General features: G+C 44.1%; 1 protein-coding gene across 1 annotated transcript in view; it reads right to left on the reverse strand.

The window, feature by feature from the left end:
- The window catches only part of SLC3A1 (solute carrier family 3 member 1), a 17,093-nt gene extending 3,753 nt beyond the window's left edge, over positions 1–13,340 (reverse strand). Inside the window, exons 1-8 of the mRNA XM_064446091.1 lie at positions 12,376–13,340; positions 10,920–11,099; positions 9,632–9,786; positions 8,456–8,581; positions 5,122–5,241; positions 4,001–4,125; positions 2,555–2,753; positions 1,607–1,753 (exon numbers count right to left, since the gene is read on the reverse strand). Of these exons, the coding sequence (XP_064302161.1) occupies positions 1,607–1,753; positions 2,555–2,753; positions 4,001–4,125; positions 5,122–5,241; positions 8,456–8,581; positions 9,632–9,786; positions 10,920–11,099; positions 12,376–12,802 (1,479 nt within the window). The 5' untranslated portion in view covers positions 12,803–13,340. The remainder of the gene's footprint in view (positions 1–1,606; positions 1,754–2,554; positions 2,754–4,000; positions 4,126–5,121; positions 5,242–8,455; positions 8,582–9,631; positions 9,787–10,919; positions 11,100–12,375) is intronic.
- Positions 13,341–17,522: the final 4,182 nt, after the last annotated feature.

Below are 17,522 nucleotides of genomic sequence, written 5' to 3' on the forward strand. Positions count from 1 at the left end.
GCATGTGAAAACTTTTAAGTTACACAGGTCAGGACAGCGTGAGAGGCACAGACACTGCTTTAATTCCTTGACCTTGAATAAACTTACTGCTGAAAATTTCAGTAATCAAACAAACCAAGTCCTGGGGTGCATCAAGCACTGCACTGCAGCCGGTCAAGGGAGGTGATTGCCCTGCTCTAACTCTGCACTGGTGCGGCCTCACCTCTAGTGCTGTGTGCAGTTTTGGGGTATAAGCTACTAGAGGGTGTCCAGAGAAGGGCCACTAAGTTGGTGTAGGGTTTAGAGGGGAAGCTGTATGAGGAGTGGCTAAGTCACTTGGTTTGTTCAGCCTCCAGGAGACTGAGGGGAGACCTCATGGCAGTCTGCAGCTTCCTCACAAGGGGAGGCAGAGGGGCAGGCACTGATCTCTCCTCTCTGGTGACCCATGGCAGGACCCGAGGGAATGGCAGGAAGATGTGCCAGGGGAGGTTGAGGTTGGATATTAGGAAAAGTCTCTTCACCCAGAGGGTGGTGGAGCACTGGAACAGGCTCCATAGTCACAGCGCCAAGCCTGACACTATTCAAGAAGCACTTTGACAACGCCCTCAGACACATGGTGTGAATTTCAGGGTTGTCCTACACAGGGACAGGAGTTGGACACGATGATCCTTCCAGGTCCTTTCCAACTCAGGACATTCTATGATTCACAAACATCCTGCCATGTGTTACTTGTAGCTATGATCAAGTGAGCTAGGCACCTGGTTCCTAGGCTCAGGTACCTAAATCCTTTATAGAAAGGGATCTAAAGGCAAATCAAAAAGCCTCTGTGACAAGCAAAAGCCACTTCTGCTTGCCACCAGGCAATGCTCAGCAGGGTTTGGTCTGTATACCCACCCCTCTCTGGAGATTTCTTCAGAGCTTGGGCACGGTGTGGAGGGCTGTGGCTTTGGTGCCTTTGCATAGTCAGAGCAAAGCAGCCTGCAGGAGATAGTGACTGTAGCTACGCTCTCATGAACTCTGATTTCTTTTTAAAAAGCAGACAGGAAATAATGGACTTTGCCAGCAATTAGAGTACTTCTGTGGCAGGAAGGAGATAGTGACTCAGTTCCTTTTGCCTCGGATGACTGCAACACACCTCTCATAACCACTAGCCCAGGCCCAGTGGTGGTGCTTGCTGCACTTTCTGCTGAAGTGAAGCAAAGCAACACTGCTGCAAACCATGCAAGACTGATCTGGCGAAGGACAGAAATCAGGGACCACGATTGCAGTTTAGCAGTTCAGACACACATCAGGGCCTTGGTTCTGGTCTCTGGCCTGGCCATTTCTGCCTGCTGCTCAGTGGTTTCGCCATGGCGAACACTGAAAACCATCTAAACAGCGATAAAGACTGGGTTTGTTTAACAAAAGTTCTTGTATTTTTGAAAGTTCTGTTACTTGGAACTAAATCACAGAATCCCAGGTTGGAAGGGACCTCAGGGATCATCTAGTGCAGCCTTCCTAGGTAAGGGCACAATCTAGACAAGATGGCCCAGCACCCTCTCCAGCTGAGTCTTAAGTGTGTCCAAGGTGGTGGAGTCAACCACTTCACAACAACAACAGGATCAGAGTTTATATGTTCTTCACTTACATTTTCTGATGCAATGTTCTCCATGCCTATTTCTTCACCATAGTAAGTTACAGGAGTTCCAGGGAGGGTTAAAAGCAGCATGTTTATAACATTGACGTAGTCCTTCCCAATCCGAGATGAAATCCGAGCAGCATTAGGGCTTCCAACCTGAAGAAAACACCATTCTGTTAAACACACATTATAAAATTCCATGCGTATGTGAAATTGGTTAACTAATTTAACAAGGTAGTAGGGATTTTATCTTTCCCCTCCAGGCCTGTGAGGGCAATTTTTTTTTTTTATCATGGTGCCAGCACAAACTTCTGCGCTAAATAATTCAGCACACAGAAGCCTGGCCAGCAGCACGAGGCAGAAGTGAGGAGAAATGACAAACAACAGCTCTCCATTATTACAGTTCGCTCAGATTTCTGCCATTTTCTCTGCTGTGTGAAGGTGGTGCTTATTTTGAAATGATCTCTTGCACATCCCAGACACGCAAGACCAGCAAGGTTTTAAGTTAACTGCCCTCCGCTACCTGCTTTGTTCTTCCCTGGCCCTGAGAAGTTTCCAGAATTCATTGCATTGAGTCAGTTTGTGGCCAAAGATAATTGTGCCAATCCCATTCTCACTTGTGGTTTAAACCCATGGCCCATACTACATTGGAGACACTGAGGGAGAGACGTGATCATAAAATGCCTTCTGTCACCCTTGCATGGGGAGTGTAACTGGTATGGAAGGGCAGGACAGCCAGCCAGCTGGCCAATGCCAATGACTGACAACAGCAGCTCAGAGTTTCACCTAGATATCTACTATAGATCAGCCATGGGGCCAGGCTGCTGCTGATCCTACTGAAATCAGCGTGCGTGTGTGCAGGTGGTTCTTGTTGCCGTAAGAGGAACTATCACCTATAGGTTTCTATCATTCTATAGAAATAAGCCCTTCCTCTAAGAGTTGGCTTAGAACTCTTACCGCCCAGTTTGGCCATTTTCCTGCAGGCATGTTTTTCATCCACAAGTTGACAGCTTCAAAAATACTGTTGCCTGATAGATTTTTCATATTAATTAGGTTGAAATTGAAGGGAAAGTCTGCTTCTTGGATAAAAGTTGTTCCATAATACATCATTGTCGCTTCAATGTCTTCCTTTTCACCACCATCAGAACCCATAAATCTGCAAAGAAGTACACGAGCACCTTTTTTGGCTCATTCTTGGTTTACACAAAGCAGAAGGAAGCTAGGAATGGTGTTGGACATACTTAGAAAATAACACAGCATTAAGAATTACGTTCGCTTCCCTCCTCCCCATCAAAAAAGATTAATACAGAGAAACAATATTTTGTAAAGTGGACAAGGAAAAATATTTCTTGGAAATTTCTGGAGAAAAATCTACAGGAGCCAACAAAAGGCTGTAAGTATCTGACTGAAGTCTTATCTTTCTGAATCCACATCCACGTAACAGCATTCCAGCAATTTCCATGCTTTTCTTTACAGAAAAGGACCTGGGAGTCTCCCAAGTTGAACACGAGCTAGTGGTGTACCCTTGGAGCAAAGGTGGCTATCGGTATCGTGGGCTGCATTAGAAGGAGTGCTGTCAGCACGTGAAAGGGAGGTGATCCTTCCCCTCTACTCAGCACTGGTGAGGGCACCTTTGTACTCTCATACACAAGTACAAGAGAGATGTGTACGTACTGGAGGGGGTCCAGCAAAAGGCCACTAAGACCATTAAAGGACTGAAGTATCTTTCCTATGAGGAGAGGCAGAGAGATGGGACTGGAGAAGTCTCAGGAAGGGAATCTCATCAATGTATATAAACACCTGAATGGAGGGTGCAAAGATGACTGAGCCAGGTTCTTTTCAGTGGTGCCAAGTGATGGGACCAGAGGCGATGGGCACAAACGGAAAAACAGGAGGTTCCCTCTGAACATCAGGAAACAGTTTTTCACTGTGAGGGTGACCAAGCACCGGAACAGTTGCCCAGGGAAGCTGTGGAGTCTCTATCCCTGGAGACATTCAAAAGCTATCTGGACACGATCCTGATGAGCAGTGGGGTCAGACCAGATGACCTCCAGAGGTCCCTTCCAAACCCAGCCATTCTGAGATTTTAACAATCTCTGACTATGTGTCTGATGTGAACAGTACTACTAATGCTATACAATAAATCAGCAACAGGGCTGAGTAATTACAGTGTCTCTGTGGTCCAAATGGTCGCCCATTCGGCTTACTTTTGTACAGACCATAGATACAGCAGAACTACCAGGGCCAATTCATTTTCTTTCCCTCACACATTGGGGAAAAGGTAATATAGCCTATGTACCATTATTTGCATTTGAGGAAGAAAACTTTTTATGGCATATTATGTTATTAAAAGAACCATTTTACTGCTAGAGGTTGATAAATATTAGCTGTAAAAATGATTACCTGTATCGGCCAGGTTCACTGCTGAACTGATTCATGGTTTGACGGAAGCTACGGATGATATCATGCATACCAACTTGCGTGGTCGTGTAGTCATGGTAGAGCTGGGAATAGGCTGTGATACTCTCCTTAAAGAAGAATGCAATATTTCCCACCAGTTCACCAATATTTTAGATTTCAGAACTCTCCAAATTCTTCTCATCCTTTTCTGAGACAATGCACCAGTCCAGATAAATTTTAACTGAAATTAGTTTAGCATACTAACACTAACAGTGCAGAGCTGAACTGCACTTGGGGAACTCTAAAGATATGATAGCAGAGGGGTGATTATTTTGGATGCCGTCCTTCAAGAGGGAGAGTTCACTCACAACACTAACCAACCGAGCCCATCTGCAGCAGCGAGCACAGCAGGTGCTGTGGCCGCACACCAGGCTGGAAAGACGGGCAATGTTGTTGTGACTTATAAAGGCATCAATACTTGTGGGGCTGACCAGTGTTGTGTGATCCTCAGCTCCACAGGGGAACAGTTTCTTAGTGATGGCACTATCTGGGAGCGTCACCAAGTTTACTACCTCAGCAAAAGCAACTAGCATAAATAACAGGGTGCACGCTTCTGAATGCATCTGGCCACCTCTCACTGTGACATGTTGCCAATACAAGGGGTTTTTTTTGTTTTACTCTGATGCCTACTAGCAATGTAGAAGAAAAATGTGCTACCAACTGCTACAGGATGCCAAGTGGGCAAGAGCTCTGAGCTTACCTCCTGTAGTGGGCTCCCCAAAGACAAGCAATTATCTATATAAAAGTCACAACACTGGTCTTGCAAATTATTTGAAATAGAAAATTCAAAGAACAGTGTCAGAAAAGAACTATGAAGTGTGTATGAACAATTCTCTTCCCACCCACAGCGCTCCTGCTTGACTGACCTACACCCTCAGCCCAGGGACTTCTTTCTTGTATATGCTCCTTCTACAGAGCACCCAGGAGCCACCTGCCTCCCAAGGGACACAACTGACTCAGTCTTCCCAAAGCCATAATTAGGACCCAAAAGAGGAAAAACATATACCCTCTTGCCCCATTGGGAAATACTCAGGAAAATAGCAAAGAGAGAACATATACGTTACTGGATTCTGGGACTTGTTCACTTGAGGCTCATCTCGGAGGTGTGTTGCTTCTAAAAGAAATTTAACAGCACGGAAACTAAATCCATCAATTCCTTTGCTGAGCCAAAATTTGATAATATCCTAGAGGAAAGTAAAAGTTGAGAATTCCAAGTGAGCTCATCATGCTCAAAATAGTACATACTTAAAAAGAAAACTAAACCTGTTTGCAGGTATTAATACATAACTATTTGGTTTTTAATTTGTACTTAAAATTTTACTAGATGTTAAAGTGAATCGTGTCGATTTAAGATCTAAATAGAGCATGTCTTATTATTTCATCCAGTAGAGAAAAGTCTGGTCTGTAATTCACAAGACCAAAGCCAGGGCATGCCTCACTAAAAGCCATTCCTAATCTCATCCATCAAAACAATTGGCTCATGCTAAGCGCTGTTGTTGGTGAACACCCGTCATTACTGCACACAATTAGAACACACTCATTCAAATATGCAAGAATGTTTTTCTGCACAGACCTTATGTCACCAATTTTCTTTTTCTACAAGAGAGCTCTTAAAACATTTATTCTCTTTTATTTGCCTGATGTGAAATTTTTAATTTTCTTTTCAGACTTATTTGTTGATTTTGCAGTCACATGAAAAGTTATTATCCAAGTTAACTACTATCAATCTGTAATTTCAGTATTGAATTCAGAGGTTAGTCACTATTAGTAAAATTATATCCTATGTTAGTAGCTATTGTATTACTACAGCTTTAGTTGCTCTAGTTTCAGCGAACAGTCCTAAAATTCAGTCCTCCTTGAGTGTTTTCTCCAAATGTTCTTTTAAACCAAATACTTTTCTTCATCTGAGGACAAACTTGGTTGTTTTTTTTTTTTAAAGACAGCTATTGAATTACCTTTTCTTGAATGTATGAAGTACGCTTATCTGAATAGGCTGGACCAGTAGGACCAGTCCACACTCAACTTTACAGATTTTTGTTTGTTTGTTTGGCAAATAAAGACTGTGTCTGACAGAGTTGTACTTTCTTCTAGAGACATTCTGAAAGCAGTGGCCCTCGATATGGTGTCTGTCCGGTATTGACTCCAACAAAAATTAATTTGCATTTATGCATGTGCTCATCACAAAAGCAACGCCAGGTATCAGCAGTGCAAATTTCAAGCACTGATGTGGTATTCAATGAGAAGGTTCTACTACTTTTGCAAGAAAGCTACAGCATAATGGCCACTAAGTTGCATTACTCCCACATACCTTTTGGCTAAACCAAAGACTTATCTAGAAGAGTAAGTTTGCTTCTTGCTCAGTCCCACAGCCCTAACCTTCTGAAACAGGATTTTAAATTAAGATACTAGCCAAAGATTATTCCTTAACATGCTGGAGCAATTAATGACGTTCATAAGCATTTACCAAATGTTGGTGGTGTCAGGCCAAACTTACTCGTTTCCATTTCATTTCTTAAATAGGAAATGCAGCATCTATTTGCTACTGGACCTTCGGTAACGTATCAACAACCATTCAAAAAAATTAACACGGACCATTGGAAAGTATGTGCAATGCTAGGAAAAAAGGTGAGAGTGGAAAGATCTGGCATTGAGGGAAGTACCAAGATTTAGAGAGGTTACTAGTGGAGTTCTTCAAGAATCGCTCTTATTTCATTCTTTAGTTAACAAGTGTGACCAAAGGTGTTTTGTTTCTTCACGCACATGCAGTACCCGCGGTGAGGGTAGAGGACCCAGAGAGACAGTGAGATGATCACAGTGTAACTGGACAGCCGTGAAGGCTACCACCAAAGAAATGCACCAAAACCCAACAGAACAAAGTAGCAAACACCTAAGGACTAAATCAAAACACCTGAGGCAGCTGTACCACCTGGTGGGGCAGAAGTTAAAGGAAAAAAAAAAGGCAGCAGTTGTCAGACTCCCCACATTCAGGCCCACTTCCCCATATTTTAATGGATTCCATGTTGTCTGCTGGGAGACATGATGCAAACAAGCATAAGGTTTCATCAGAGCACCACCTTGCTTTGTGAAGCACTCTTGCTGTGAGGGCTGTCCTCCTTTCTCCCCAGTAAAGTCAGGGATGTGGACAGGTCGAAGTTCACTGTCTCCCCCTTACCCACAAGCCCGGGCATTCATTGTAATTCAAATCAGCATTGCCTCACTTCCTTGAAAATGCAAACACCTCTTTGCTAAAACAAGGTGCCATCCCTACATTTGACTGGCTGATAAACAGTTTCTTGTATCAACAGAGATAAAAACCCTTCACTCTCAATGATTCAGCTCTGTTTCAGCACAGCTTCAGTGCAAGAGCTGCTTTACCTTCCAGTCAATCCTTTCATCAATTGTTGTCCTTGGTACAACACCCATAGGTGCTCAGTGCCTTCATGCTTGGGTCTTGATGGAGACTAGAGCTGATAGCAGTTAACTGCTTCCCGACAGCAGTCATGCTGGGTTATTTGACTAATAGCACCACCCTCAAAGCAAGTTACAGCAACCTTAGGATACAGGGGGAGATGCACCTACACCACTGTGCAAGATTCTGCCCAGATATCTTTTCTGTTAAATTTGTTTTATCCTGACCATCTGCATTGAGAAAAACCTCAGGCTGGAAGCACTGTGAGGAATAAGTAGCAGCTAAACAAACGGATGGAGAGTTTCCCACTTCAGGGAAGACTGGAAAAGCCCACCCCATTTAATCTAGCTTAACAAAAACTGAAGGGGGATGTGTTCGGAGCTGAAAAACAAATAAGCATGAACAAGGGTGGGAAAAGCTATTTCAGCTGAAGGACAGGTTTGGTTCATAGAGAGCTAGGTTTGTGAAAAAGGTTAGGCTGAAAAGTAGAGGGCTCCTGAAGCATCAAAGCAATTTTAAGAGAGCCTTTAGTGGCAAGAGAAAGGGAGAGGAAGCTCCTTTTAAAGTAAAGGAGCCTGTTCCAAAACCCCATCAAGATTTTGCCAGGCGCTTGTGACAGGAGACTTAAGCCAGCAGAAAAAGCAATAGTCATACTGCAACACCACCCGCTGCCAGTACTTCCACTCAAAGACAATTTTATTTAGGTTTTTTTCTGTGTGTTTTGTGGGTTTTTTTTGGTTGCTTGTTTGCTTTTAAATTAAAAAAGACTTGAAGCAAAGTAGCTCCGATACTGGAAGCATTACAGCGCTTGAATTTTGCTTGTAAACTTAATGTTTGCCTAGATATCTTTGTTTCAATTGTTTACATACACTGCAACCCTTGAATTACTTCCAACTAGATTGTAAATTGCGTAGCACAAATAATCAGAGAAATTAAGGTAGACATAGGTGCTCTGCTGTTGGTGTAGTAGCAGCAGGTTACATACTTACGTGGATTTCTTGCTGGACAGCAAGGCTGCGAAAATTTAAGTCTGGCTGTTCTTTTCCAAACTGATGGAAATAACACTGCTGTCTCACATGGTCAAACTGCCAGCTGGAATTCCCAAAGATGCTCACCTGCTCATATACAGGAGGGGGGAAATAATCAGAACTCTTAATTTAACAAACACTCCTATGCATACTTTAAGACACGGTGCATTACAAGCATATAAAAAAAGCACAAAATACCTAATCAATTGACTAAATTTTGAGTAATTTTGGTACTTCTGTTTTACATTTCCTTCTGCTAGTTTCTTTCCCTTTAGTCATGCTTCACCACATGTATTTCTTGTTCAATGTTCTGTTTCTTTCTTTCTTTTTTTTTTTAAAAGTAGATTTTCATGGGTAATTATTCAGAATAGGGAGGAAAACATGGGTGGGAACATTTCTTTTGGAATTGTTTCTCCTAAAACTTATTAAAACGAGCTTTATTTAACTTAGAGCTTTCTGCAGTCTGGTATTATCCCTTTGAAGCGCCAACAACAGTTAGCATTGTAAAATGTTAACATCATCTCTGTAACAAAAGATTCCAAAAGCTAAGATAGCTCTCAAGACTCTAAGTTTAAAGAGAAATTACACTAGCTGGTACAAGATATTAATTCTACTTTGAGTTTTTAGAATATACAAGTCCCTAATCATGCACCCATCAGTTCAAATGTCAAATAAATATATTTTAAATAGGCAACCCACTTTCTGGCCTGATCACCTTCCAGAAAAAGGAAAAAAACAAGAACACACAGTTTTGTTTCTCTTCCCATGAACTATGTTTTCAGTGAAGCTGAGATTGAAGTTTCTGGAGTGGACTCCCCAGACACCAAAGGGGGGTACTGTGAAAAACTTGTGCACAAATTGTTCACAACTATGCCTTTTTTGTTTGTTTAATGAGCGAAGATTTAACATTGAGAGAAAGAAACAAAAGTCATTTTTTAAAATTTGAAGTAGGAAACGTATCCACCCTGAGCTGGTTTAAATCTTAATCTGCGCTAGCTCATTTAGTTACATCAGTTTGTACCTCTGAACAGGCATTTCTAACCCAGTGTACATTGGGACAATTACGTTACAGCTGCTTTTGCTATGTGGCCACCCACTTCTAGCTTGTGACTTGCACGTGTCCCTTCCTGTGTTTACCCAGTTGTTTGGAGGAGTGACCGAACCATCAGCCTGCGTGCAGTCCTGCCAGACGTAGTAGTCCGTGTACTTCCCAGTCCGATTGCGACTCAGCTGAAACCATCGGTGTTTGTTACTTGTGTGGTTTGGTATTAAATCCATTATCACCTTTAACCCTTACAAAAAAAAAAATGAAACCATTAAAAAAAAAATAAATTCAACCTTTTAAGACAAAGCTCACATTTTTTCTTAATGCAATATCAGAAGTGTTTGGGCTTCTTCCTTCCAGAGGTCTGGCAAAAGAGCCTTCCAGAAGGCTCCTGCTGGAAGGGTTTAGGCTCAAGGGACTGGTGAGCACATTACATTTTGGGCCAGCACAGTCCCATTCCATTGGCTGCTGGTATGGGAATGCACAAGCAAAAACAAAAAGCCCCAGACTACTGATGCAGTTAGTGTAATGAGAGTCTGCAAGTAGCTGCGGCACATCTTGCTGGTACTTTACCCCTGCCTGTTGCTGGGAGAGGAACAGGACCGGGAAGAATAATCAGAACAGATTTCTGCTGTTATGAACCACTTCTGCTCACTCTGACTTCAACATCCGTCTGGTACCTCCCGGGTGGCAAAGGCACTTCACCAGTCCAGCATCAGTGAACACACATTCTTCCTCACCCTTCTTAAAGACTAGATGATGGTTTGCCAGCCAAAAACAATTTTCCAGTCAGCCCAACAGCTATGAGGAGAAACACCTGAGCAAATATTTGGTCTAAGGCATAAATGCACCAACCAAGGATGCAATCGCATGAAAGAAGTCTATGTTCTCTCCCAACCCTGTAATTGTTTTTCTGCTTTTTCTAGAAAGCAGCCATCAGTCATAAAATTCAAAGTCAGAAACAACTGCGTTTCAGCCTTGACCCCGTTGGACTATTGATGCCCATACCCATATGCACCAGGGAGCACAGACAGTATGCCAGTCCCACCACCCATGAACATCCTCGGAGAGAACCATGCCTTGCAGAGGATGTACCGCAGTCTGATGCTGCTGTTGTAAATCCCCACACCCTTGGTCCTGTTCCCAGCTCTTCCCCAGCACCCAGGGGTGGGAAACTGCAATCACAGAGCTTGCGTTGCTGCGGAGCTAACGAGTACTCTTTGCTGGCACCTCCAGCTGCTTCTGCTCAATGCCACCATGGGGGAACTGCCAGATGCACAATTTGAAATCTCAGATCTAACCTAGCGCTACAAGGTACACCTGTATAATATGAGTGGACGTCTTTTTAATAGAGTTATTTTGCTCAGAGTTGCAGCTTACCTCTATCATGTATGGCTGCAAGCAGATTCTCAAAATCGCTCATTGATCCAAACATGGGATCAATATCATAGAAGTCTTCAGCTCCATATCCAAGGTCTTTTAAGGGGGACTTATAGAAAGAGGTGATCCAGATGGTTTTTATATTCAAATATGTGATATAGTCCAGTTTTTCTTGGATACCTGTTCAAAAGAAAAGGGCATCACCTCTTTAGAAATGACAAAGTATTTTTTGTTGGAATATGTTTGCTGTGGGCTCTCAAAGCTGGTACAGAGATCCCTTTGATACATCACCATCCCCTATTTTCACGTGACATTTCTTCAGGGATAGTGTGAGATCACAGAATGGAAACCATTCAAAGCCACTTGTATAAGGAAGATACAGCAGGAATTTAAAAAAAAAAAATTGGATCAAAGCAAACTTCCACTCTGGATTATAAATTTACAATTTCATTTAATAAATTTAACACTCACTTCTGAAAACAAACTCCTATATTTTGTTAAAGTGCAGCAACTGATGTTCATGGAACAACAGTTAATCCTCAGACCACCCAAAGGGAAGCACAATTTTAATTCAAAGATCCTAGGTTTTCCCTGCCACTAGGAAAAAACTTGTACGGGGTTTTTCTGTTGTTTTCTTTAAGGACGTCTCACTCCAGCCTCCCCTAGTATTTTAAAACCCCAAACTCTCCTATCTTCCTGACATGTTACTACTGGCATGCAACTAAAGAAGCAGTTTCTTCTCTTCACTTGCCACTAGTCTATTCTAGCTAGTGCTTCTTGTTTAGAGGTTTATTGTCTATTATGGTGTTGAACCTTCCCCTTCTGAAACCTAAGTCTCAGCTACGCTACCTCTTAGTATCAGGTACCTCTTCCCAATGCATTCATGAGCTCAAACACACCCAGACCATGAACACCACAAGAAGTAACACATATTTCTGTCCTCAGTCACTTTTTCTTATGGAGACACAGCCAACCTAATATGACAAAGTGCTCAGCACCACTGGTCCTCCTGATTGACCTCAGTTTTGTGGAGATAAAAATCATAGAATCATAGAATGTCCTGAGTTGGAAGGGACCCACAAGGATCATTGAGTCTAACTCCTGTCCCGGTGCAGGACAAGCACAAAATTCACACCATGTGTCTGAGGGCATTGTCCAAATGCTTCTTGGATATTGTCAGGATGTTTTACTCTCATGGCAGTTGTGCTGCTGCTCTCTCTCAGCCCCACCTCTAAACATCTGTTCTAATTCCAGGCTTAGATTTAACAACTTGCGCAAGAAGCTCCTAGATCTATCAATGACAATGTGAATAATTAGTCAGACAACTTTTATTCTTCTCTCCAGTATGGTGGCTTTCTCTGTCAGGAGATTTCTCTCAGTGTATATACACATGTCTATACACACACAGACTACTTCTACACAGCTTTGCACATACTAAGAATGGAAATTCACCCACCTTTCAGATCCCCATTCCCATCCATGTTGCTGTCCTTGAAGGAACGAGGATAGATCTGATAAATAGGACTAGCCTGCCACCAGTTAAGGCACTTTGGAGAGAGAGCAATAATCGCAATCGTAGCACACACAAGCAAGACGGCAGCGGTGATTATGAGCCAGAAGAGAATCTCCCTGGTGACTCTGTACCGGGCTTGGCTGGAGAACTTCAGCAAGACTTCCTTTGGCATCCCCGCATAGGGCTTCAGCACCAGATCCTCTGTAGCTGCTGGGCCCACATCAACAATGGACGTTTTTGGCGTTTCTTCTTGGCTACTGGTATCTGTCTCCTTGTCATCAAAAGCCTCATTTTGAACAAATCCATTATTCTCCACACCTCCCTTCTCACTCAGCTCCATAGGTAAGCTCTTAGCTTCCTCCTCAACCATTTTACTTTACAGGTCCTGTCCTGGAAACTCTGGCCACAGGAAAGAAACACACCAACACACCTTTGTCCAGCAAAATAAGAAGCAGCGTAATTAGCATCTGGGTTTATAATCAATCGTGACCAACTGGTCAAAGTTCAAAAAGAGACAGAAAGGGCAAAGTGCTCCCGCTTTTCTGCATAATAGGCATCTTCAGCAAGATAAGAAAACACTACAAGAAAGCCCAGTCTTCCAGGGAGGCAAACCAATCGCTTGTACCAGCCGAGCAGAGTTAAGTTTACTGTTGCTCTCTCCAGTACACCAAACTTACCTTCCTTTTGACAGCAGGGGAAAATTTGGGGTTTTATACCAAGTAAAAGATTTAGTAAATTGCAGCTTTCCAGACCAGTCACGGTTTTCCCTGCCTAAAGCAGTCTGAGCATTAATGAGTAATTTAAACATGGACAGCAAGAACGAGGTGTTGACAACTTCTGGTCCAAAAGCAACAATACAAACTAAGAAGAAAATACAAAGGCTAGCTGCGCTTCCTTTCTCACAGCTTAGAAAAACACCCCCCTGCCTGCCCCCCAAACTAACCCAACCCAGCCCACCCAGAGCTCTTAAGCAGTAACCATGATAAGGCACATACCAATCTTGCGATTCACAGCATGTGACAGGTTGCTACGCCCAGAGCCATCCCCACAGGTCACAACACGGATAGCTCGGCACAGGCAAAAGCAAGACTCAAGAGAGAAAAACCCAAACCTGCTGCCCATTATTAAAATCACACACTCCCCTTTCTTTTTTCTTTTAATTGTTTAAAGGACAGGGACTTTTCCTGTCTCCTTTCCCCCTCCCCCCTTTCTACTACTCTAGCCAGGAAAAAGCATTGCCTTAAGTCTGCACAAGCATGCACAGATTTACATATCTGTGTGCCCTAAGGCCCAGCTGCCCTGAAGCCAGCAAGCCCTGCATCCCCCAAGACAGCCCCCTCCAGCCAGTGCCCTCTGCCCAGGCATGCTAAGGAAACACAAAGCAATATACATTTACCAAAGAGCTGCATGTAAAAGTATGTAAAAGCAAACACCTGCCCACAACCATAGGGTCAGGGTCCCAGGGAAACTCCCATGGGCAACTGCAGTGGAGAAAATGTTGGGTTTGGCCTCAAAAAAGTATTTATTATGTTTGCCTCAACCATAAAAGAAGTTTATAAACTAATGACTGAAGAAAGTCCATCATGCAATATTCAATTGTTTCAAAAACATGTTATTGCTTCTGTAGCTGAACTAAGAAGTTGTCTTTTTCTCTGATGGATTTAATCCTTTTCCTCCCCTTCCTCACAGCAGTGCCTGGCAGCAACCTCAGCCTGTGCAAAGTCAGGCAGTTGCCAGAGGGTTTGAGTTAACGACAGTAGTTTCAGTGCCTGTTAACTCCGTACTGCTGGGAAATTATTTGAAACAGCCTCTGCAGTATTAAGATCATGCTATCAGAAACCTGTAAAAGTTTCCAGGCAGGCACAGGCACTCAGGGCGTTAGCTGTATTTGGTACCTGGTTTGAATGTGTCGGTCTCTGTGTGCTGTACGCTTCATTCGTCTTTTCTGTAACACCAACCACTCCCCCCATCCCCTTTATATCGCTTCAACTTCATTTCAGATTAAAATAGCAAACATGTAAATACAAAACGTTTTTAGATTGCATCACACATGCCTCGATACCTCAGTACTCCCTGCTTTGCTTTTTGCCCATATTGTGAGTTTTAAACATGCTCACGGCTTTCTTTGCAAAAGCTCCTTCAAGCACCCAAGTGCAGGGGGAAGCAAAGTGGGTCAGAGGCAAGAGTAAAGGACAACCAAATTGCAGCTGCCTGCCACGGACATGCGGGTCAGCCGAACCAAGGGGGCTCAGGACGGTCGGGCACACAGAGAGGGCTCAGCGCCCAGGCTGGGAAAATCCGTGAACGCTCACAGCACCCTCTGTTGTGGGTTGTTGGGTTTTGTTTGGGTTTTTTCAGTTGTTTGTTTTGCCTTTTTTTAATTCCTAGACCATAAGCATGTTTCTAAATGGTGTGGCTGACAATACAGAACCAGGGTTGAGAATATGGATCTATATATAAATAGATATAAAAACGCAGGCACAGAATATGTATGTACACGCACCCCGCAGTGATGCATATGACCCTCCCAAAATCCCATCACTCACCACAAGAACAAAGCCAAGTCTCCCAGATGACAAGACTGTGCAAAATCAACACCTATAAGATGAGGCTTGGCTCCTGCTCTGATATTTAGAAAGAGAGAGGTAGGTAGTATGTAAAAAAAAAAAAGTTGAAGGATGACTGTGATGGGTTGACCCTGGCTGGACACAAGGTACCCACCAAAGCTGCTCTGTCACTCCCCCTCCTCAGCTGGACAGCGGAGAGAAAATATAATGAAAACCTCCTGGGCTGAGATCAGGACAGGGAAGGACCACTCATCAATTACTGTCACAGGCAAAAGAGACTGACCTTGGGGAAAATTAATTTATTATCAATCAAATCAGAGTAGAATAATGAGAAACAAACCCAACTCTTAAAACACCTTCCCCTCACCTCTCCCTTCTTCCTGGGTTCAACTTCACTCCTGATTTTCTCTACCTCCTCCCCCTCCAGCCATGCAGGAGGTCGGGGAATGGTTGTAACAGTCAGTTCACCACACATTGTCTCTGCCACTCCTTCCTCCTCAGGGAGAAGGCTCCTCACACTCTTCCCCTGCTCCAGCGTGGGGTCCCTCCCACAGGAGACAGTCCTCCACAAACAGCTCCAACATGGGTCCTTCCGACAGGCTGCAGTTCATGAACTGCTCCAGCGTGGATCCCTTCCACGGGGTGCAGTCCTTCAGGGACAGACTGCTCCAGTGTGGGTCTCCCACACGGTCACAAGTCCTGCCAGCAAACCTGCTCCAGCGTGGGCTCCTCTCTCCATGGGGCCACAGGTCCTGCCAGGAGCTCACTCCAGCACGCCCTTCCCATGGGGTCACAGCCTCCTTTGGGCACATCCACCTGGGGTCCTCCACAGGTTGCAGGTGGATATCTGCTCCACTGTTAACCTCCACGGGCTGCAGGGGGACAGCCTGCCTCACCATGGTCTTCACCACGGGCTGCAGGGGAATGTCTGCTCTGGTGCCTGGAGCACCTCCTCCCCCTCCTTCTCCACTGACCTTGGGGTCTGCAGGGCTGTTCCTCTCACATATTCTCATTCCTCTCTCCGGCTGCTGTTGCACAGCAGGTTTTTTTCCTCCTTTTCCCCTTCCTAAATACGTTATCGCAAAGGTGCTACCACCGTCACTGATGGGCTCAGCCTTGGCCAGCAGCGGGTCCGTCTTGGAGCCAGCTGGCACCGGCTCCATCAGACACGTGGGAAGCTTCTAGCAGCTTCTCACAGAAGCCGCCCCTGCAGCCCCTCCACTGCCAAAACCTTGCCACACAAACCCAGTACAAGGACATTCACTGAAAAAGGTCAAGTAGGAGTAACACTGACAAGCAGGCTGTACACTAGTTATCCAAGTAGCCCTGTTGTTTTGTTTGCTTATTTGCTTTTTGTTTATTTTTAAAATGCATTCCCAGCCATAGCATCACGTCCGACAGGAGCAGCCACCACCCTGCTCATTCCAAGTTTTTCCTACCAGGCTAACTGGGACAACCCCCCTGCATTTGTAGAAAATACAGAGGATGTATTCATGCTGGAAGACAACGGCATGACAAAATAGCAAAGCATTAACAGTACCATTTAAGCAGATTTCAGCACTGCTTTTTCCTTTCTCTGTTTCTCTCTGTAACATCACACCTGCCACACGAGCCTGCAGAGCCAAGGCCAGCCCTGCTGTTGGTTTGCTTGGTTTGTCACACAGAAGTTGCCGCAAGTCACGGTCAGTATCTCTTTTGAAGAATGCAGCCTGAGTCTGAGGATCCTCATGTTTACCATTTTGCAGCATGGGCATTCAATGAGAGAAGGCAGGTGTCAAAGCATTTACATACTCCAGATGCAGATCTGCACTTCAGCAAGTCCCAGAAAGCATCTCTGGCACACCACTGGGACAGACATGTAATTTATCATAATAAATAGCTGCTCAATAGGCAATGCTACATGACCATGACTTAAGATGCAGTTTTGTGTCTAATTCACCGGCATTTAATGCTAATTTAATCAACTCTTATCCCTGACTGCTTGTTCCTGCCTTGCATTGCCCCCTGCCTCATGGCAGGTGAAGTGTTTAGGCAGCTGTGCAGTGAACCAGATTCGGCTGAAAAAAATTTTCATTCTTCAGACAGCTCTATTCTTAATCCACCTGGTCCCCATGAGGCCACACAAATGTTTCTGTCAGTGCAGCACAGGGAAGAGGTAGAGGAGGACAGGCAGGGAGAGGGGCCAGGACACAGAGCACAACTACTCAACTGGCCGACTCTTCCGACAAATCATAGCCTTCACATCTAACATTCATTTTAGCACATTCCTGTCTGTTCTTTAGAGAAAGGGAGTAGAAAGCAGTTAAATCTCACACCCACAAATGCTCCTGGAGTCAAAAACAGGGAAAGGGTTTAAATTCTTTTAATGGCTTACCCACAATCATGCATGAAAACTGCAGAGGATCAGGGACTTAACCCCACTTCACCCAAGCACTACACCACTGCTACCCAAAACACTGTTGAAACTCTGGTTCCAAGAGAGTATTTCAGCCCCGCCTGTTCTTCAAGCCAGTAAACTTAATG

The sequence above is a fragment of the Phalacrocorax carbo genome, chromosome 3 (genome assembly GCF_963921805.1).
Source record: "Phalacrocorax carbo chromosome 3, bPhaCar2.1, whole genome shotgun sequence".
NCBI lineage: Eukaryota > Metazoa > Chordata > Aves > Suliformes > Phalacrocoracidae > Phalacrocorax > Phalacrocorax carbo.